The sequence below is a fragment of the Bos taurus genome, chromosome 20 (assembly GCF_002263795.3).
Source record: "Bos taurus isolate L1 Dominette 01449 registration number 42190680 breed Hereford chromosome 20, ARS-UCD2.0, whole genome shotgun sequence".
NCBI classification, from domain to species: Eukaryota; Metazoa; Chordata; class Mammalia; order Artiodactyla; family Bovidae; genus Bos; species Bos taurus.
Genome location: NC_037347.1, coordinates 37,631,844 through 37,655,063, shown reverse-complemented (window position 1 = coordinate 37,655,063; position 23,220 = coordinate 37,631,844). Strand labels below are relative to the sequence as shown.

The 23,220-nt window shown below is 39.8% G+C and overlaps 1 protein-coding gene across 1 annotated transcript in view; it reads left to right on the top strand.

Moving 5' to 3' along the window:
• The first annotated feature begins 2,673 nt into the window (after positions 1–2,673).
• Positions 2,674–23,220, top strand: part of SLC1A3 (solute carrier family 1 member 3) — an 80,481-nt gene continuing 59,934 nt past the window's right edge. The window contains 2 exon segments of the mRNA NM_174600.2: positions 2,674–2,723; positions 4,325–4,596. Of these exon segments, the coding sequence (NP_777025.1) occupies positions 4,416–4,596 (181 nt within the window). The 5' untranslated portion in view covers positions 2,674–2,723; positions 4,325–4,415.

The following is a 23,220-nucleotide window of genomic DNA, read 5'->3' as shown; positions in this document are numbered from 1 at the left end:
TCCCTTATCTTGAATGCTGAAATTTGATGGTTCTGACCTATGTTACAAAACTTACTAATACGTCAAACTTCAAACTAATGGAAATTCAAGGATAGGTTGGATTTGGTTGTTTCTTGTTGTGACATTTCCCCTCACCTCCCACCACCCCAATGAATTCACCTACAACATATTTTATAATAGCATGTTCAAAGAAAATTCTTGAAAGTTTTCAAAAGAAATAGCATTTGCCACATCTTTTTTTTTTTAACTCTGGAATAGAAAAATTAATATGATTTCCTAGTCCTGTGTCTCCTACCCACAGTAGCCTTAAATAAAATACATATAGAGACTTGTTCATAATTTCTTGCTGTTTGGCTTATTTAGTATTTCTACGAAGGAAAAAATGTTTGAAGGCTCAAGGGTCTTATTTATAAAATAGAGGAAAAGGAAGAAATACGTTGAGTAAACCCAAGTTGTCCCGAGGGCATTATTGCTATAGCTTTCCAAAAGAGAAAGTGGTACTTAAAAGTAGTAATTCCTAATATTTCCCCCAGACTACACCCTTGTAATTCAGATGAACTCTGAACTGAGACTCTTTACATCTCATTTTCTCATTAGGTTTTTATTATAGCCAACAAAACTTTCAGTGGTGAATTACTTCTCTTCTCTGGGGTTCACCAGACTCCTATAATGTCTGTGCTAATTAAAATAATGAAATGGTTTTTAACTAAGATTTGGGGATTAGAAAAAAAGGGATAAAGAGAGGGTACTAGAGCCTTCTCATCTCTCTACTAACCAAAGTATGGTTTTCTAATCCCTTTTCTTGTCCCCCTACTCCAAAACAACCAGAAATAAAAATGGAAATGCCACTTGGCTTGAAATTCCATTTAAAATTATATAAAGATTTCTCTTTTAAGTTCTCTTGAAATACAAGACATTTCCTCAAGAAATGTGGACAAGTTAGTCTTAAATCCATGGCTCAGAGAGGACTTAGTGTAGTAAATAAATGCTTTAAAATGTAGTCAAGGCATTGAGAAATGGCGCCTAGGCCAGAAGTGCCAACACAAAAAGCGATTTTGTTTGTTGCCAAGTGTTATTATGTCAGTTATTCATAGGAGTTAAATTTAATATTTACTGTGTATCAGGTATAAAACCCATTCTTGCTCTCAAAGAACTTACAGTTTAGTTGAGAAGCCAGAAATTTTACAAGGATTTTTTAAAAGAAAAGAGTGGTAGGAGACTTGTAATTAAATGTTAAACTATGTAATACAGATGCTAAGTGATCTAGGAGATAAAAGAAAAAGAAAGACTGCTGAGGGTTGGGACTGCCAAGAGCATATATTTTCAATAAACCCTTAGAATGATGCAATTTTAAAAGTTGTTGTAATTGCTGCTAGTTTATACTTTTAGCATGTACATGATTCACCATTGCTTTCCAACCAGGAGATGTTCAAAAAAGTATAAACATGCAACAGTTGAGACTTGGCAGGAGACATATCTTCAGAATCTCCCTGGATTTGCTAATGAGAGAAAAAGACATACTTTCTTGCTGGAAAACAGACGTAAGAATTAAGCGGATTTTGTATGGGGAATATGAGATTTAATAAACAGGAATACAGAACTCTGGCTGTAATTTTTGGTATGAGTTTTGTTTCTACTAAACATTTTTTCTTCTTGCTAAACACATTCTAAGTTTTGGAGTTGAGTCAGGCTCAAAAAAATTTTTTTTTAATTTTTAAAAACCTATTTTCACAATCTATTTTCTTTAAGAAAGGTGGACTAGAAGTACGAGTTACAGTCTCAAGGAAATGAGAATTTTCTAATTCCTAAAAAGCGATGGGGTAGGTGGGGGTGTAGAGGACATTGAGCATCCTTTAAAATTGAGGTGTCTGTCTGCACAGCAAACTTACCTTTTGAAACTACGAAACTTCAAGTGTGCATTTATACTCTTGGTCTTAAAATGCTTTTTACTTTAGTAGTCTAGCAAAGATCTTGGTCTCTTTGTGTTTCTTACCTTTTTTAATCTTTGCCACCAGACAATTTGAGCTAAATTAGATGTGTTATAATAGAGTTTTAACTGCTAAAGCAGAGGCATGTCTCATCTTGTGTTTTGAGTAAGTTTAGTCAAGTTTAGAGCATTATAGCATTTCTTTTCTCCATACTTGATTGCCTTCTGGGTCTTCCCAAGAAATGTCAGTTATTTCCCCAATTCTAAAAAGAGGGACTCTTTCATAATAGTGTACAACCAGGCAAAAGAGCACACTCGTGTTTCCTTAAGGGGAGGAAACCAGTAACAATGTGAGATAATTAAATTTAGCTCCAGAAATCTCTTCTTTGAAACGTTCTAATCAAGACTTCAAGCTTTCTGAGTGTGTGTGCGCTTTATTCTTCAATTCTTCCTGGTCCCGGTTTTGCATTTCTAATGAAAGTGAACTGACAAAGCGGCAAAGTGGTCTAAGGAGCAAAACAAAGCCAACAAGCAGGCTTCTGGTGCGCCAAGATTAATCAATATTCCAGAAACCTCGGGTTTCTCCCCTCCTTCCCTGTGGTGTTTTCATTTTTCCCCACTCCCCCTTTCCCGGGCACAGACTCCGCCCCTTTTCTTAAGTTGCCCTGATAGTAATTTGCAGTTTCAGAGCACATGCACGCCTCGCTCGCTGCGTTCTGTTGCTCTGCCGTACCTGCTGAGAATTCACCTTGTCATTGCCTGGGGTATCTTCCACCCGTTACAAAATCCGGAAAAGGTAAGTCTGACGTCCTGTATTCTTGCTGGGCTTAATTTCTCATTCCATTTCTCTGCCCCTGTATTTTGTTTCCCAGGCAGAGGAGTAGCGAGAGTAAAAGCTAGCCATTTTGGTAGATAAAGTCCATGTTAGTGATTTAATGCAAGGAGCGTGTGGTGTCTATTTACGCCGCGTCCTCTCTTAATTTGGAGTTGAGTCATTCAGGGTGGATTGGGGGCAGATTGTGGTTCCGGCGCTAGAAAAGAATCAAGGCTGAGCTGGTCTGTTTAAAAGTGACTGGTAAAGGGAATGAGAGATCAGTAGGGGGGAAAAAATCTGGTCTCTCTCGTCTCCTCTGCTTTACTTCTCCCTAAACGTTTAATCTGCTATGAAGTCTTGAACGACCTGTATGTCTTATTACCACTGACCCCAACCTGCAGTTTTATTTAAAAGTCAAAGCTGTTAGGGTTGTTTTCCCCACCCGCCCCGCACTTGAATTTGCCAAAAGCTTCCGAGGAGTCCCTCGCTTTCTAGTTACTTCCCCCACGGACGCACACGCTGGCTGTTCGCCAGATACACACGTCCACAGGCACCACTGCTTTTTACTTGGATTTACCGTGGGAAAGGTTATGGATTAGAAATCTTGTAAAACAGCAGGAGGAATTTCTTGATCTTTCAAAAGAGCTGATTTCTACCAAGGGGAGATTTACTTAGATATATTTGAATAACCTAGGAGCACTTTAAAGAAACTGGAAACCACACTAACTGTAATGTTTGGAATGAAAATTGGACTCATCTCTTCATCTGTTGTAGAAATCCTAAATTTTAAAATACAGAGAAGTGGGTGATAGTTTCCTTAGAAGACTTCAGCATGTTTGCCACAAAGATAAATGCTACTTTGTACTTCTACTTGTGACAGAAATGTAAATGAATTATGATTTCAGATCATTTATAAATGTGCCCAGCCCACTTTGCTCATTTCATGAAAAAAACTAAAAAGTTGCCATGTGAAAGAGTCATTCTTTCTCAGGGCCTGTGGGTACTTGTGTTCTGTTCATAAGCATATTTACTATTGGATGTTATCATGACATTTTTCTTAATGAAGAAAATAGTTACTTTATTATATATAACAGAAACCTCTGACTGAAATCTCAACATCTTAATTCATTTTATTGAGCTGGTTATGCCTTTCCCATGTATACAACATAAGCCATTAAGTATAGTTATTGAGCATTTCCTGTGCATTTAATTCAGTTGGACATTTATTGAGGGTGAACCCTGTGTAAGGCACCCAGCTAGGTTCCAGGGGATCAGGTTGGGGTAGGGGTTGTTCCGTCACACCCAGCTCTGATGAGCCCTTTTATAGCTTCACTGGAGAGGGAAGGACAAATTTTTAAAAACGTAACACAAGTTCCTGCTCATATATTCTGGATTTATGCACATGTCTCACACGTGGTTCAGTAAGATATCCACATTCGAGCCCTGCGGTCTGGCATTGCCGCTCTCCAGTCCTTGATTCCTAGTGAGATCATGCAGTTTGCCAACAGCTTCCCCTGGTGTGAGGCAGCCCTGATTGTTCACCCCTGGGGGCTGTAACTCTCGTCTCTTTCTCTCCTGTCTAGTTGTGTTCTTTAACACCAAAGAGAACTGGCTTTCTGGGGCTGATTCCGTGACGTTGAAGTTCAAAGCAGAGACACTCTAGAGAAGTAAAATATGACGAAAAGCAATGGAGAAGAGGCCAGGTTGGGAGGCAGGATGGAGAGATTCCAGCAAGGGGTCCGTAAACGCACACTGTTGGCCAAGAAGAAAGTGCAGAACATCACAAAGGAGGACGTTAAAAGTTACCTATTTCGGAATGCATTTGTGCTGCTCACGGTCACTGCAGTCATTGTGGGTAAGTCATTTGATAACAAAACCCCCTTCCAAAAAAAAAAAAAAAAAACAACTGGATCTTGTTTCTTTGGGGCATCTGACTGCCTGGGAAAATTATCAGATGAACTGATTGTAGGTATTCAAAAGGACCGCCCAGGCTTTCCTCTGAATTGAAAGATTCTTCTTTTTCCCCTTTACATGACAGTCTGTTGGCACGTTTGGAACTTTGATAAACATGTAGGAATCTGAAGAAGCATCCTTAGGCATTATGCAAATCAATTGATTGTGTGGAGAAGGGAAATAAATCAAATGTTTTTCCATCTTATGTAAGAATAAAAGAGGATAATTTAATCATTAGGCCTGAGCGGTCAAATAACAATAAAAACAAGCAAGCACAGTAGATCTGGCCAAAATGTGATCCTTATACAATGTAACTTTCACTTAAAACTAATTTACACAATTAGCATACCCAAAATGAGACACAGGTCCCTGATAGTAATTATATTCTAACTGATGCTGTCTTGAAGCTGAGTAACAACTCTTAGACTTAGAGGCGGAATCTTTTTTGTTTGCACTCTCTGTCATCCAGTGACTGGGAAAGGTAAATTTCGGAAAATGTTAACACAGATCTCTCATTCATTCATTGCCTCTAAGTGCCTGACATAAATGGCTATAACTCTTTTGAAACATTTTAGCCTCTTACTAATTTAGCATTGTTGATGGCAATCTGTACAAATAAAACATTATTGTTTGGTTTGATTTATTGTTATCTGAAATTACAGTTCATTACTTGTGGGTAGCATTATTCTTCCTTTAAAATGTAGTTGGGATTTTTGACTGAACCAATATAAAAGTCCTTAGGCTAGTAAACAGATAAGCCAATGCCATGCTGTTAAAAACAAATAAACAAAGCTTAAATCTGCCACCAGAAAAAGTTTTAATCTCTAACTTGAAGTTTGCTAAAATCTCCATCAAATATAAGAGGTAATGACAAAAGAACTCAGAAAATTCTGTAGCATGTAAATATAATTGTAACTTTATCCCCCAAAAAGGGATTCTTAGATCACAGACAAATATGAATATAGCAGAAGAGTAGTTTGTCACAAGACTTTAGATACATTCCATGTCAGTATCATTGGCTCCTTTTCGTAACTGTTGTTGATTAATGAGTGTTCAATTAATTCTAGAGACGTTCCAAGGGAAAGTGTCTTGACTGACTAGGAAAAATAATGGCTTTCTTTAGGTTGCCAGGTTTGAATACCTTCCTGGAAGAAGTATTTCAGTGCTGTGTCACTGTCTTGGAAGTTGATGTAAAATACATTATTTTCAATGAATTACAATCACTGTCAAGCCAACTAATAGCTGCATAATACTAACAGTGAACATTTATACAGCACTATGCCAGCTACTTTCTAGGTGTTTTGCTTATATTAGCTCACTTAATCTTTAAACAAACCTATGAAGACTGTGGATAGGTATGATTACTCTGATCTTCATTTTATAGTTGAGGAGACTGAGCATGGAGAGATAAGCCACTTGGCCAACATCACACAACCAATAAATGTTAGAGCTGGAAGTGAAACTCAGGCTGTCTAGAGCCAGAGGTGATTTCTCTTAACTAGTCTGCCATCTTGCCTCTCTGCTCTCCTGACTAGTTTATATCTTATGAGAGTTGCCAGGAAGAAAAATACTGCCATGTCTTGGTAGAAGCCAATTACCAAGCAATGCTCGATGCATTCACATAGCCTTGTAATTTTGCTAAATGATTTACTCAGTTAAATTCAGCAGAAAACGTATAATTCTCCTACAAATGATTAAGCTGCATCCCTATCATTAATTTAACAAATACCTGTTTATTTTGTAACCCTATCCATATAATAATAGAGCTTAGTGATACTGGTGTATGTTTGGAAAAGATATAGAAACCCTGATTCAAAATGGTGTTCTAAACACAAGAGTTCAATTGCTACGACAGAAGTGTTTCATTTCAAGAACAGAGAAATAAAAAATGGTAAAAACCTGAGCATGGAAAGCAGATTGATGGAGCAGGAAGTTCTTAAGTGACTAAAAAGAAATAACATCTCTAATAGAAGGAAGATAATCCCAGATTTAAAAGTCCATTTTCTCTTTGAGTTCTGGGATCATTTCCTAGCCCAATGAGTCGTTCCTACAATTTGTGAGATTTGTGATGAGTTGGCTGAGCTGGGGTAGATAGCTTGGCAGGTTGCCCTCGGTGTTGGCTTTACTAATGGAAACTGAGGAGGTAGAAGTAAGGAGAAGAAGCCACTAACAAAGAAACAAATAAAAAGAGCTCATTGACAGTCAGAGAGACCACTGAGTCTGCATAAAGGACTTGGAATCTCAATTTAGTAGCAAACAGGTTTAGGAAAGAAGGAAGACGCTTTGGTTATCTCTTGGTGCCTCTTCCATAGAGTGAAAACACGAATTTAGCTTGTCACTGGTACATGTCTACATCAACCTTAAAGAAATATTAGGGAAAGGACATGTCTGTGTATGTCTGCTCAAATTTATTTGCTGCAGCATAAGAAAAGACTGGGAAGTTGCTAGGAAGAAAGAAGAAAATAGTTTATTTCCCCAAAGATGAAATGAGACAAAAGAACTATAGCTATTACTTAGTTTTTGAATTCTTAGGTTTTGATTGCTTTTACTAAGAAAGAGTGGAAAAACCTACATATTGGGGTGAATTTTTTATTCCACTCTATTTTCTTTATCTTTTTGAAATAAAGTAAATGTTCATTTAGTGTGTGGAAATAGAAACTAGAAAAAGAGAGGAAGAGTAGAGACTTGTAATTCCATATGCTCAAAAAAGTAGAGAATTGTAAATATTAATATTTCCATAGCAATTCCTCTACAAACACAGGCATAGCCCTACATGAACAATTTGATGTCATTCCTATGCAATAATATTTCTACTGTCATTTCTAAGTGATATCAAAAGTCTGAAAATGCCTGGTTGCAAAGCCCATGTAACAGGAGCAGGTTAGCAACCTGAGAGAAGGCAGCGCCACGTGCTAGATGTCTTTAGGACAGTTCATCATGAAAGCATTAGATGAAGTGTCTTCCCAGGCTATTGCAGACAGCTGTCTGACAAAAGCCATACTGAGAAAAGTGGTTACTGTCCTTTCTCCAGGAGGCATTTTCTCATTTTCCACTGCGGTCAGTTGTGTTAGAGTGACCTCAGACATCTCCCTGAAACAAAGGAAAATCCTTTGTCATGGTCAAGTCACAGAACGTTACTCATTTCATGTGCAGGGAATGAAGAGAAAATAAAAGTGAAATCTCAGGCCAAAGAATTACGAAGAAACGGGTCTTAAGATCAGCTTCAAGGGGAGGGAATCTTTAAATAGAGTTGCAGAGAATTAGATGGTGGTTTTACCTGAGGAAGTTCACAAATACAGCACCCAGCACCTTTTTCTGCTGTTGGTCTTAAGACAGACAGACAGACACACACACACACACATACACACACACACAACATTAACGTTTAGACTATCTTTATGTGACTTTGAGAGAAATTGGTGACTTTTTAAGAAAGAAAACCTGCTGACTGAATGTGTATATTACATTTCCCACCATTCCCTGACACTCTTTGGCAATAAATTTCAATTGCACTAAAATTGAGTGCAATTCAATAATATATCTGAAAGGATGTGCAAGAAATGAGCCACCATGACTGCCTCTTGGGGTAGAATTTGGATAGGTGGGGAGTAGGATGGAAGGAATGTTACTTTATCCTAAATAAGTTTTTGTATAGTTTAAATGTTTTAAGGGCTGATTAGCTCAGTTGGCTATGGCGTGATGTTAATAAATGCTTTATACCACATTCACACATTACCCACTGTGATCTATTATTTGCTGAATACATAAGTTAATTTTTTTAAAGATTCAGTGTTATTCAGTGATTTAACAAATATTGGATATTGTATATCTGGCCCTGTGCTTTGAGATGAGGAGTCTCTGCCCTCCGGTCATTTAGTAGAAGAGATGGATGAAAAATGAGATGACAAAGTGATATACAGGGTTCAGATATCGTAATAGAGGAGTTTGTAGCATTCTTTAAAATGAGATCATATTTGTATATACAGTGCTGTATCATATATGAGGTCTTCCTGTGTTGGTACTTTAGAGATTCTACTGTGTTATTAACAACCACACTTGGAGCCCTAGATGTGCCACGTGGAATAATCTTTTTTTAAACTGTGGCTTTCGATGAAGGATAGATCTGGGTTCCTATGCCAGCTGTACTTAATCACTGTGTGAACCTAAATAAGGCGTTTAGCTATTCTGAAGTTTCAGTTTCCTCATCTATCATTATATGTATAATATATATTGTGAACACTTACATGGTGCCAAGCAGTGCTAGAGTAAGCCAGGGAGGAAGGTATTTTTATTCTCATTTTATAGATGAGGAAAGTGAAGGTCAGCCACAGTTGATGCACAGTTGATGCATTTTGACCACAGTTGATGCATTTTGACCATGTTTCAAACCCACCCTTCTGTCTCCAAGTTCATATTCTTACCCACCACAGTGTTCTGGGTGTTCATCTCTGCTCTCAGGAAATGTTCATTCTTGTTTTATTACAACAGTTAACTAAGGATGTGCACTGACACATCAGCACAAGGCGTGGAAAGGAGAGATTGAATCGACAGTTCAGAACAAGGGTCACTCCTGAATCCTGGTGGTTGATTACATGTGAGTTGACAGAGAAAGTGGACTGCAGGTGAATCGTCCGATTTCTGGTTTGGTGCCTGAGTGGTAATGGTGCCACCAGTCATGGTGGAATACAGGAAGAAGATGGGGAAAATAATAAGCTGAGTTTTGGACATTCTGAGTTTGAGATGCAGGCTGCCACTGCAGTGGAGGTATCGTGCAAGAGGCGCGCAGAGATTTGCATGGTAGCCTTACCATCTCCAGGCCCAGTGAAGACAGGCTCTGTCTCTGAAGGTAAATGAATAATGATCAGTGAATCAGGTTATTCTACTACATAAGCTACTCTGTAGGTGAGTCTATTCTGAGAGCAGTCTAACTCTAGGGCCCTTCTTTATGACTAGAAGCAGTAATCTCCCAGAAAGGCTGTAGTGGTATTCTGAGCCTCGGACATGTAACACAATATCCAGCTGAGTCAGTTTAGCTCGACAGGTTCATCGATGCGGTGAACTATCAGCTGCTGCACTGAAGTGACAGGTCTTGGGACCAAAGTAGCCAACTATTTGAGTTAGTGGCCCCCCTGCTGACACCTTCCACCTTACTAAGAGAAGGGCATCTCCTCTCGGGTTGAACAACAGGAATCCAAAGAATGGTGGATGGATTTCTGTTTCCTTCAACACTTCCTGGAAAAGAGAAGAGAGAGAGCTTCCGGAAGCTTCGGGGAGGGTGGCTCCTGAGGCAAGCCCTCCCCTGGTGTTACCAAAGCCCAGCTATTTGTGGTCACACAACGGAGGCTCCCCGGGCAGAGGGCTGGACTGGAAGGGTTAGGCTTTCAGAGCTGAGAACCACAATGCCCTGCTTTAGAGAAATGACACAGGGATTGAGTATTAGGGATTAGAGTCTGAGTTTTTTTTTCTTTTTTATCTGCTTTATCTTCTCCCCCAGGGAGCAGAACTATAGAAAAATTGTCAAGGACAGCAATAGCAAATAAGTGACTTGCATTAGCTGACTTGATCCTAGCCCTCCCTATACCCCACCTTCTCCGCAAGCGTTCCAGGGAGCTGCCTCCTGTTGTGGGGACAGAGTCCAGGACTGGAGAGGGGAGTGGATCAGGGCTATGGATTCTGGAGTCAGACAGTTAGGGCTATGTCCCACTTCTGGAACTGAGCCTCTCTTTCCTTGCGTGTAAAATGGAATAATTTTAACACCTCTCTGCCAAGATTTATATCCCAGTTCTGCCATTTACAACCGTGTAACCTTAAATCACTTCCTTAAATGCTTGGCAGACAGAGTGTCTGTAGGAACTGTCCACACTTTGCCTTTGCTTCCCATCTTTGCTATGGCAATAAGTGGAAATATGCACAGGTTTGATGATGCTATTTGCTCAGAGGACGGAGACCCAGGAATGAGGGAGGCCTGGGAGCTGGAAGCAGAGAAGTCAGTTACCTGGTTTAGGTCTGGAAGTGGCTTGTTTCCTTGGCTAGAGAAAAGAGCTAAGAGAGTTGTAGGAAGAGATCTAATAGCTGTTAAGGTCTCTGAGAGCAGAGATGAAAGCCTCAGAGTAAGTGACACCATCCTTATCTGTCCCTTATCTACCTGGCCTCTTGAGTCAAAGCAGAAAGCAATCTCCAGGCAACTGTTATCACAACACAGCTTGCTCAATGCAGGGAGTACCTGATAGCTGAGGCCCCTCTCAGGAAAATGGGAAGTTGCTGGAAAAGTGGTTTCAATAAACATAACATACTCAATAGCTCATTTTTGTTCCTAGCACTTGGGGACCCATCAGAGAGTCCATCGCCTCCCTGATTTCTCCTTTTCTCCAGCATTTTGGTGTCTTCCTTGTTGTTTAGTCACTAAGTCATGTCCGACTCTTTTGCAACCCCATGGATTGTAGCCCGTCCAGCTTCTCAGTCCATGGGATCTCCCAGGCAAAAATACTGGAGTGGGTTGCCATCTCCTTCTCCAAGGGATTTTCTTGACCCAAGGATCAAACCATGTCTTCTTCATTGGCTGGCATATTCTTTACCACTGAGCCACCAAGGAAGCCCATTTTTGGTGTCGACTATTCATTAACTGTCACCCCTGCATTGGAGTGGGGGCAGGAAAGATGAGGGGTTCTGGAAACTTGGAGAAAATGTTGCTGGTTTCTAACAGAGCTGGGAGAGGTTGTTTTGAAGTAGGAGTAAGGCTTAATGTTGTTCTAAGATTATCTCTAGGTTCTATTTTCTTTCTGTTAAATCAGATAATGAGAAAACTGAGCAGGCAATTTCAAATCTATTTATCTTAAAAGTAGGCCATCAAGTAAGTAGATATGTTCAGAACAATTACCTACAATAATAATAATACCTTCCATTTTTCTGTGTCACTTTATAGAGCACTTTCTGTTTGCCCTTTATAGCAATGTAAGTCCATGGCGAGTTCATCCCCTCTTCTGATTAGTGTCTGGGAATGTCTGGAACACAGCTAGGAAAGTGCTAAGAATCTAAAGGTCCTGCTAGGAATCTAAAGGACCCTGCTCTGCCATCAGCTCCCCTTATGATTTTTAAAAATTTTTCATTTATTCTATTTTCAGCTGTGCTTGGTCTTCATTGCTTCATGTGGCTACTCTCTAGGGCGGTATGCAGGCATCTCATTGCAATGGCTCCTCCTGTTGGGGAGTGTCAACTTTAGACCTTGTGGGCTCAGTAGTTGGGGCCCACAGGTTTGGTTGCTCTGTGGCATGTGGACTCCTCCCAGACCAGGGATTGAACCCATGTCCCCTACATTGGCAGGAGGATTCTCAACCACTGGACCATCAGGGAAGTCCTCCCTTTATGATTTAAAACAAGTCTCATCGTGCATACATGCTAAGTTACTTCAGTCGTGTCCAACTCTTTGCAGCCCTACGAACTGTAGCCTGCCAGGCTCCTCTATCCATAGAGATTCTCCAGGCAAGAATACTGGAGTGGGTTGCCGTGCCCTACTGGAATGGGTTACCGTGCCCTCCTCCAGTGGATCTTCCCCACCCAGGGATCGAACCTGCATTTCTTACATCTCCTGCATTGGCAGGTAGGTTCTTTACCCCTAGCACCACCATCAGCAAAATACATTTGGACTAATGTCTGCTGCCAGCTCCAAAATTCTATCATTTAAAGTCTAATTTGCCTTCCTCTAAAGCTGTATATGAAATAAGATACAAGAGTGTTTGCAGCCCATGACGCTGTACCATCGCAGGACCTTTTTCCTGAGCTCATGATCTCCCAACCCATTTGAGCCAGTCTCTCTAAACTCACAAGCAGCTGCCTTCTCTAGCTTTGCATTCTTGGCTGTCAAGTTCCTGACTCTGGGTAATGGCCAGTGTTTCCTAAGCAATGTTCGAGGACACACGTGAGGCATACCTCTTCAGGAGTCACTTCCAACCTTCCGTCTTCTGCTAACCTATCATAGGTCCGAGGATGAAAATTTCGGGTGTCTGTTTTTGCCGTAGAGTAAACAAGGTTGTGAAGAGCCTACGCTATTTGGAAGAGGCAACTGGAATTTAAGCCCCGTCTTTCCCAAGCTGTACATTCCAGGTGTTAGAGTTCTTGATATTTATGGAACACTGGGGTGCCATCATTCATCAGGTATTTGGTCTGGCAGGGAGGTGAGCTGTATCATTGCTGTGAGATGTGGAAACACAGAGAACACTCCAGCACACAAAGTATTGCCATTGTACTGACTGAGGATAAAAATTATGAGTTTTATGTCAAGCTTCAGTGCAATCAGAGCAACCCAGAGCAGATTCCCTAGACCAAGAATATTCCCATCACTAGGCCCAATCAAAAATGTGCTCAAGTTGTTTTGAAAGCAAAAAGAAAAGAATAAAACCCCCAAAAGTAGATAAAGAAAGTTATACCCTGGCTGAATTAAGGCAAGGTTTCCTCTGTGTAGCTTATCAAAGAGTTGAAGGTAAATTTAGGAGCAGCGAGTTGAAAGGCACACTTGAATTTTGAATTTCAAGACTGAGTCCCTGTCTCCTGAGAGGACAGCTTCATTCTTCTTGGCCCCAAAGAGACTTCTCCAGTTCTCCAGCAATGATTTCAGGCCACACACTGCTGTCTCTTCTCAGAGAGAAAACAGCGGGCTATTAATGACAGACTTTCTATTCAGAATCTTGTAAGACGAAGCTCATTTGTCCCTAATGAGAGTAGAGATGGACAATTACTGCCCTTCTCACCCTGAAATGATGGCCTCTGCATTTAGATCCATTGCACCATTGGAAATTCCACCTTTAAAGCAAGAAAGGCAAACCCCCAGAAATCCATGTGTGTCTTGCTGTCTTCATCATGTCGATGAACGTGAAGACAAAGACATCAAGAAAGAAAGTATGTCTTTGAAGAGATGCCTATGACCCTAGTTGGTTTTGTTTTTTTTTTCTCTTATTTTTTTACTTTTGTCTTAGATTTGCTTTTTTAAGGCAAATGAAGTAGTCCTGTGCTAAAGTTGAGATTCAGTAAACTGGCCAGGGCTTTGTAATTTCTGGTATTGGGATGCTTTACACAACATGGGGGATGAGGAAAGAGCATACACCTTTGCCAAGTTGTTGAGTCTCTGAGTCTTCAGTTCTGGGGTACTTGTAACTCCAGCTAATTGGGTGAACCGGCACATGAGCCTCAGATGACTGAGTTCAAAGTTTTTTCAGAGTCACTTCCTTGTCTCCAGAAAAAGAGCCTTTTGGTCAGAAAGTGATCCACTCAACTATAAGTCTGAGCACAACTAGTGTCTCCTCTCTCCATGACCCAAGTTAAGTAAATTCATTATTAAAATAGATTGAGGACAAGCCGACCCAGACCCAGAATGACCTTTTAGAAAGATCCAGGCATCTAGCAGAAAATATGTAAAATAGAATTCCATCAGCTTGCTTTTTGTAGCTGTGGACTATTTTTGTGTGTGTATTTTGTTATTTAACTTATGAAATAAATCACACTGCCCCAAATCAAAAAGAACAGACATGAAATGAAAGAGTCACGGCCACCAAACCCCCCCCACCCCCCACCCCCCCCGGGGATCTAATTTGCTTTGTTATCAGTTTCCTCAGTGTATTTAGAGTGATTTTATGAGCACAAAAATAAATTCATATTGATTTTTTTTGGTCTTTTCCAAATAGTAGCATAGTATGTATAGCCCACTTCATACTTCGCTTTTTTTCACTTTGCAACATTCTTTGGATGTCATTCCTTACTGGCACATAAAAAGGCTCCATTCTCTCAGGGCTGCATTGTATGGGCAAATTATAATTTATTTAAACAATCCCCAATGTAAAGGTTGTTTCCAGCTCTTCGAAATCATTTTTCAAATGGTATAATGAATTATCTTGGATGAAAGTTATTTCACCTTAGTAAAGTATGTCTATAGAATACACCCTTTACAGTGAAGTTGCTGAGACTAAGGATATACGCATTTGTGATTTTGATAAATATGGCTAACTTACACCTCATAGAGGTTGTTGTCATTTACTCTTTCAAATTGTGAGATTTGAACGTTTTCCCAATGGGACTGCTGCCACAGGTAAAGATGAGTGGACTTTGTAGTTTATGTGGACTGGCAAGCATGTGACTCATAGCAAAGGCATAGGAGGAACTTGGAAAATTTTAAATATATTTTATTTTCAGTTTCTGCTCACAACTGTATATGTACCTGTGCTGTGCTTAGTCGCTCAGTCATGTCCAACTCTTTGCGACCCTTTGGCCTGTAACCTGCCAGGCTCTTCTGTCCATGGGGATTCTCCAGGCAAGAATACTGAAGTGGGTTGTCATGCCCTCCTCCAGGGGATCTTCCCAACCCAGGGATTGAACCCAAGTCTCACAATTGCAGGCAGATTCTTTACCATCCGAGCCACCAGGGAGGCATATAGTTACGTAACTATATAACTATATAGTTACGTATAGTTACGTATAACTGTATAGTTATGTATATAGTAAATATAACATATAGTTACGTAACTATATAACTATATAGTTACCTATAGTTACGTATATAGTAACTACATATATAGTTATATAGTTACGTAACTATATAGTTGCTGCTGCTGCTGCTAAGTTGCTTCAGTCGTGTCCAACTCTGTGTGACCCCATAGACGGCAGCTCACAAGGCTCCCCTGTCTCTGGGATTCTCCAGGCAAGAACGCTGGAGTGGGTTGCCATTTCCTTCTTACGTAACTATAAAATATAATATATATAGTTATATAATATATATTTAAACCAGAAATAAAGGCAACAGATTCTGGTGATTATAGTTCGTATTTCTAAAATAAAAGACTTTTTTAAAAGGACAATGGATTGGACATTTAAGAGATCTGTAGAATTATTTATAAATTACATTACCATTTTGCGTAGCCTGTGTTACTGCAATTTGAAGAAGAAAGTCGCACCGCATTGAAAGCCACTCTGCTGTCCCTGGGACATTCTGTGCTTACTATGCCATTTTGTTAATATTTATTGAGCCCTACTATGTGTCAGGATCGTCTAGTGATAAACACATATTGGTCTCTGTCTTAAAAAAGAAGGAGAAAACACCAGGTTTTTCAGAACTGCAGGGTTCTTGCAATTCGCTTGGGTCCCAGGGCTGCGTGCCATGTGGATTTGAGTCTAAGTCTGTACCCTGCCTGGTGTCCGTCACGGCTGGTTATCTGGGCATCATTGGTGGAACAAGGCTGGAACAGGTATTTCCCACCTCCAGCAACAGGAAATACCAAAGGATAAAACAATGAGCCAAGTCAGGCCCCAAATCTCTGAAGGATGTGGGAACTGAGGAGTGGGGGAGGGTCAAAAGGTTGACTCAACACAGGGCAGCTTCTCGCCAGGAAATGCCTGCAAGTTTGGGCTAAAACAAAAGGCCAGGGAGCTTCAGACCCTCAATCCCCCCACCCCCAGCAGGTAAACTCTCCATTATTGCCTTGGAGTTTTTATAAAAATGAGTTAATGATGCTTTATGTCCAGCAGCTTCCTCAAGCTGACATGAGACCGGCCTTTAACATCTCCAAATGGATTGGCCACAGTCTAACAAATTTCCAAAACAGAAACTTTTATTCAGTCTCTCAACCTGTTGCGTACCTGCCATAATAGCCATAATGGCCAAATTGATAAAGCATTTTATGACTTACTACTAGTTTCGTGTGCATTTTCAAGGACTTTAGAATTCATTAGAAGAAACAAGATGAATTCATAAAGAAGCTAAGCTAATGCTCAGGACATTTAGCTGAGAATATTGAAGTTCAAGAAGATCTTAGATACTGGCTTTCTGATCTAGTTCTCCCATTTTTCAGATTAACGAAGAGGGCAAGGAGAACAAAGAGATTATGTGACTTGAAGGTAGGAGCTGTGGAAATAGGAAGATCCAAGTCTATAACCCCATTTTGCCAACATCTCTTACTGGCCGTGTAATCCTGGGCAGACAGCTTATTCTTTCTAGGGTTCGGTCTCCTCATCTATACAATGGTGATTCTAAGTCTGTCTAAGTATGTCTGCTGTGATGATTCAGTCATTTACGTGAAGTGTCTACTTGCATTATTTACTAACAGCATCTGACTTTCAGTCCATGATCTTGCTATTGCATCACATCTGCTGTTCTTCACACTCAAAAAATAAATAAAAACAACCTGCCTTGTCAGAGCATTAGGGATTGAGAGCTATCATGCCTAGTTTGTGAGTCTAGAAGCCTAAGCGTATGAGAAATCGTAGCTCAATCAAGAACCAGTTTCCCAAATCATGAGAGAAACCACGGTTTGGCAGACAGGAGATGTCTCGAAGGGCAGGCTCCTATGTTCACACAGCACAGTAAGGAATCAGATTCACTGTGGAGCTAAGTTATTCCTCTGTTCAGGAAATTGTTCAACAGCAGCTGGAGGCCAGGCCTAGAGACTTTACAGGTCAGACAAACCATTAATCACCCTGTGAAGCTTGCTTGTTGGTGTGGGGAAACTGTTCTTGCTTTTAGGCAATAGAATATGGCAAAGGTGATGGATGCCACTCCTGTGGTTTTATTACATCACACGTTGTTGTTTAGTTGCTAAGGTATGCCTGACTCTTTTTTGACCTCATGGACTGTAGCCTGCCAGTGTCCTCTGTCCATGGGATTTCCCAGGCAAGAATACTGGAGTAGGTTGCCTTTTCCTTCTTGAGGGGGTCTTCCCAACCCAGGGATCAAACCTGCATCTCCTGGGTCTCCTGCTTTGGCAAGTGGATTCTTAACCTCTGAGCCACTCTGGAAGCCCACATCATACTTTAGATTGTTGTAAACTTGAGGCAAAGTCATGCTAGTCTTTTGTTTGTTTGTGTGTTTGGGTTTTGTTTTGTTTTGTTTTGTTTGCTACAAAAATGAAAAGACTGTAGCTGGGAAATAGTAGCATTTTGTACATAAAACTGCTACATCCTTGAATCATCTTACAGACAGCATGGTCTTTCTGGCTAAAGACCTACAGGCCAAGCCTTTTCTTGGTAGGAGTTTGAATGCGCTTTGACTGGTTTGCAGTGTAAATGCTTAAAGAGCTAGTTGGCTCATCTTGGGTGGGCTTTTGGTAGTTTTCTTACAGCTGGCCTCAGAATGTGAGGTCCTCTTCTCAAGATCAATGCCACTGTCACCTTTAAATTCTCTTGACATCTGAGCCTTTAGGGGGCATCATCTCTTTCTGAGAATTTTGCACTGTAAGTAATAATTCTAGAAAGCTTTCTACCAACTCTCCAGAGTTTGGAGATAGGGCAGGAATCTTAGTAAAACTTTTGTTTCTAACTCCAGCATCCACGAAAACTTAAATTGGGTGACTTGATCTAGTTTACTTCTGACTGTGCCTCGTTCTTTTACTTTTAAATAAATATGTTCTGACTTCTTGATGTTTTCAGTAATTTTTTCAGATTAGATATGGACCAAATTCTTAAAACAAGTCTTCAGCTTTTACTTGTGTGTGTTTGGCCTTCAAAAGTGAGCTGAGAATATGTTCTTTCTGAGGTACCAGGGTGCATTTTGTGTCTTAGTTTAGAAAGTGAAGTGATATTTAATCTTCCAAAGAAGTATTTGTTATATAGACTCCCTAGGGAGAACAGTGAGCCCCTGAAGGACTCTCTTCTTGTGCTTTACACATTAAGAGAAAGAATTGAATATTTTTGAAAATGCATCTTTGCTCATAGCAATTAACTAACTACAGTTAGTTTTCATCCCTGTAAACATTTTTGTTACTGTATTTCCTAGATTCTAGAAATCTTGTTAAAATACCAAAACAGGAGTGCTATAAGCCTACTGGCTGAGAATGAGTGATCTTGATATTGCTCATGACATCTATGTATTACATAATGTCACCAAGATGCCAACTTTGCAAACTTTGCTTTGGCTCTGACCAGTCCTGTTAGGAAGTTCTTCTGGTTTTTATTGTTATTTCTTCAGAATAATCAATAATAAAGGGTCTGTTCTTTTGCACTGAAGATCTGGTGGCCATAAAGGTCTTTATTAACTCTGGGAATATAGATCAATGTACTTAAGTGCCCACTAATGGAACCCAGCTCTGCAGAGGCATTGAGTTGCTTTACCAAAGGGAAGCAGCCTCCCCCATCCCTCTCCCGCTAACAGGTCAGAAGGACAGAGTGGAGAGGGTGCTGAGACATCTGTGCATCAGGCTGTGAGAACGTGTTTCAGAAAAGGCTTCATTTCTGTAATCAGAAACCTGAATTGCTAACCCCTCAAAAGCCATCTTTGCGTGCAGACCATTTCCTCTTGATTTTGATGTTGATCGCTGACTGACCTCACCACTCTGGCTTTACCTCTAACTACCTGTCCCAGCAGAAGGCTGAAGAAAAAAAATGTCTTTTGTTTCTTCATGTAACAAATGAGTTGAAAACAGCTAGATGTTAACTTCATTAGTTCAATGAAATCTGTCCTCAAGTTAAGCTCCATATTTAACCTAATTAGTTAACCTAATTCAAAATAGAATGAAAAGGTAGATAAAATATTGCTCTTAAAAGTAGTGTCATGACTATTTTTTTAACACCAAAAACATTTTGTATCAGGGTATCACCAATTAGCAGGGTTGTGATACCTTCAGGTGAACAGCGAAAGGACTCAGCCATACAGACACATGTATCCATTCTCCCCCTAACCCGCCAGTGACATGACTATTGAGAGGCCCCAAGTACAGCGTAGTGGGTGATGATCTGGGCCCTGGAGTTGGGTGTGAAGTCCAGCTCAGCCACTCAGCTGACCTTGAAGAACTTGACCACTCATAAGGTGGTCTGTCTACACAGGTTTGTGGTTTTGGCAGTTTACCAACCTTGTTGATGACCGGTTCTTCATCTGAGATATAGGTAGTGCTAGTCTTGGCCTCCATGGTATCTGTGCTTGTGAGAACGTGGCATCTTGCACGTGCTCAAGACTGATATCATTAAGTGAGAGAATATGAAGCATGTTTTCTTTTCATGTCTTTCCTACCTTTGTGTACTGATGGTATCCAAGGATTAAAATGTCTGCCCTGGAAAGAAAAGGCAGGCTACTTTAATGAATAAATTCTATTTAAGTTTAGTTAAATCATTCCATAAAAAAGGACTTGGTGTAACCATTTTAAAAAGTGACTTGATGCTTAATAACCATACTGTAGGACCCTCAGCAAGTCAGAGGACCTGTGGAAGGTTCCAAGATGTGCTGGGTACCTCTGCAGCATCTTCAGCAGATCAAAGCTTTAGTACTCAGTTGCTTCTACGATTTAGAGATGCTTGAAGACCCAGAGGCCAGGTGCATTTGAGAACTGTCTTTGCTGCTGCTGCTACTGCTAAGTCGCTTCAGTCGTGTCCGACTCTGTGTGACCCCATAGATGGCAGCCCACCAGGCTCCCCCATCCCTGGGATTCTCCAGGCAAGAACACTGGAGTGGGTTGCCATTTCCTTCTCCAATGCATGAAAGTGAAGAGTGAAAGTGAAGTCGCTTAGTCGTGTCCGACTCTTAGTGACCCCATGGACTGCAGCCCACCAGGCTCCCCCATCCATGGGATTTTCCAGGCAAGAGTACTGGAGTGGGGTGCCATTGAGAACTGTCTTTAGGCAGGCTAAATGGAAGAGAAGGTACATGGATCACTCAGAAAGAAAGAGGTGAATACAGCTGAACTGGTTGTTGAGAGCACAGTAGAATCAGTGTTGGCAACGGTTGGACTCTGGGGAGTGGGATCAAATGTACCTAATATTTAGAAAGAATAATCCCTTCTTTCATCTACACTAGCTTGTCTCTTGCTCTCAGAACCTATATCATAAGTAGAGAAGCTATCTTGCTAGTTTTTTTCTAAATTGTAATTTAGATTTTCTGAACTAGGCAGGATCCTACCTACCCTTGGAAATACTGTTGTATCAATACATGAGTAAATACGTGAATTTAGCAATGAACTTGTAAAGCCAAGCTTATTCTTAAATTGTTGCTTGAAGGATATCTAAAATTCCTACTAGCTTGGTATGGTCAAATTCCAGAAGACCAAAGTGAGTTTCTCGTGTTTACTGTGCATATTTTTTGTTACAATCGAATGACCAGTGTTTAAATGCATTTAAACAAAAGTCACAAAACATAATCAATACCAGTGTAAATTTGATTTGGAAGTAAGGTAAAAATTTTAATATTTATTTATTTACATACTTATAAGATAAAGCATTTAAACTAGTAACAACCTTTATATGAATAAGTAGGAAAAAAACAGATATAACCAGAGCTTTTTATAATATCTATCTGCTGTTAATACTGCTGTATCAAATAATGCACAATGAAAATTGAAGTCAAATCCTTTATCCCAAACCAAGTTCCAGGAAGATTAAAGGTTCAATATTTTAAAACCAAGTGAACTATCTAAAAAGGAAAAATATATTAAAGATTTCTCAAACTTGGGAGGGAAATTAAGTTTATAACAAAAGATCATCTAATAAAAAAGATGTGTAGACATTGTTTTATAAAGTAGAATACCTGTATATTTTAAGTAATAATATATGGCAAGTAAATTAGGAAAGTAGTTATAGCAAATACCATTTTAAATATAGGTAGAAAGTAACTATCTCTATTACATAAAGAATATATACCAAATATACACACACATACATAAACTCTTAAACTATCAAAATGTAATAAATGCTTGATGAAAATACAATTGAGGGAATGGTCAAGATCACTAAATATTAAGTAAATTCAAAAGAAAACAAATGTGCATACTATTTTCTCCTCTCATTCAAAAATTCTGCTTCTTTTAAACATTTTTTATAATGCTGTGTTCCTAGAGGTATAGGAAATAAGCCATCTTGTTCACTAATGAATTAAACTGCTGAGCTAACCCATTGAGAAAGCAGATTGATAGCATGAATTGAGGTAGTCATACACTTTATTTTCTTGCAGTTTTATTGAGATATAATTGACATACAGCACCATGTAAGTTTAAGGTATACAGTGTGGGAATTCCCTGGCGACCCAATGGTTAGGACTCTGAGCTTTCACTGCTGAGAGACAGGATTCAATCTCTGGTCAGGAAACAAAGATTTCACAAGCCACACAGCTCGGCCCCATAACCCCCACAAAGATGTACAAGATAATAATTTGACTTATTGTTGTTCAGTCACTCAGTCGTGTCTGACTCTTTGCAACCCCATGGACTGCAGCACACCAGGCTTCCCTGTCCTTCATAATCTCGCAAAGTTTGCTCCAGCTCATATCCATTGAGTCGGTGATGCCATCCAACCGTCTCATCCTCTTTTGTCCCCCTCTCCTCCTGCCCTCAGTCTTTCCCAGCATCAGGGTCTTTTCTAGTGAGTTGGCTCTTCACATCAGGTGGCCCAAGTATTGGAGCTTCAGCTTCAACATCAGTCCTTAGATGAATATTCAGGACTGATTTCCTTTAGGATTGACTGGTTTGATCTCCTTCCATCATGAAATGATTATCACAATAAGTTTGGTGAACATCCATTATCTTATAGATACAAAAATTGAAACAGAAATTTTTTTTTTCCTTGTGGTAACTCAAGATTTACCCTTTTACCAGTTTTCACATGTAAGTACAGCAGTGTTAATTTATCATGTTGTCCATTACATCCCTAGTATTTCTTTGTCTCATGACTGGAAGTTTGTAGCTTTGACCACCTTTCTCTAATGCTCCTTCCACCCACACCGTGCCTCATGTAACCACAATTCTGATCTCATTTTCCATGAGTTTGTTTTTGAAGTGAGATTGACCTACACCACTACATTAGTTCCTGGTGTACAACATAGTGATTTAGTATTTCCATACATTTAAAATGGTCCTCATGGTAAGCCTAGTTACTATTTGTCATTCTACCAAAGATATTATATAATTATTGACTATATTACCCCACACTGTACATTTCATACCCATGACTCATTTATTTTGTAACTGCAAGTTTATACATCTTAATCTCTCTTACCTTAATCTCTCCTCTTCCCACCTGGTAGCCAGATTCTTTAACGCACAGGTTCCCTTTCCCTGAACCACGCTAAGCAAAATATTCCTAGGAAAAAACCAGCCTTCATATATTCATAATGGAGTTTTTCATAAAGTAAAAAATGTGAAACAATAAAGTGACAACAACAAAAAAAATTAGGTACATTTTGATACAATCATTAGATCTGTTATCATGAGGCTTAAAAGTATTATTTATAGTAACAGTATATGGAAAAGTATTGTCTTCATGATTTCAATATATTTCACTCTGTATGGGAACATCCTGGGAGGAAACTCACAGAAGCACTAACAGTGGTTGTCTGCCCTACTGAAGAGGCAGGAGAATGAAATGTAGTCAGGAACAGGAGATCTGAGTCCTAACTGCCTGGGTTTAACTCCCAGCTCTGCCACTTCGGTGACTGTTTAACTTTGATATGGAAGAGCTATTGAAATTGGGCATGTTTTAAGTTCACTGTGATTAAATTTCTCTGTGAGTAAATTGGTGGTAAATTAGTACATAATTCCTGGGATTTTTTTTTTGAGGATTAAATATACTAATA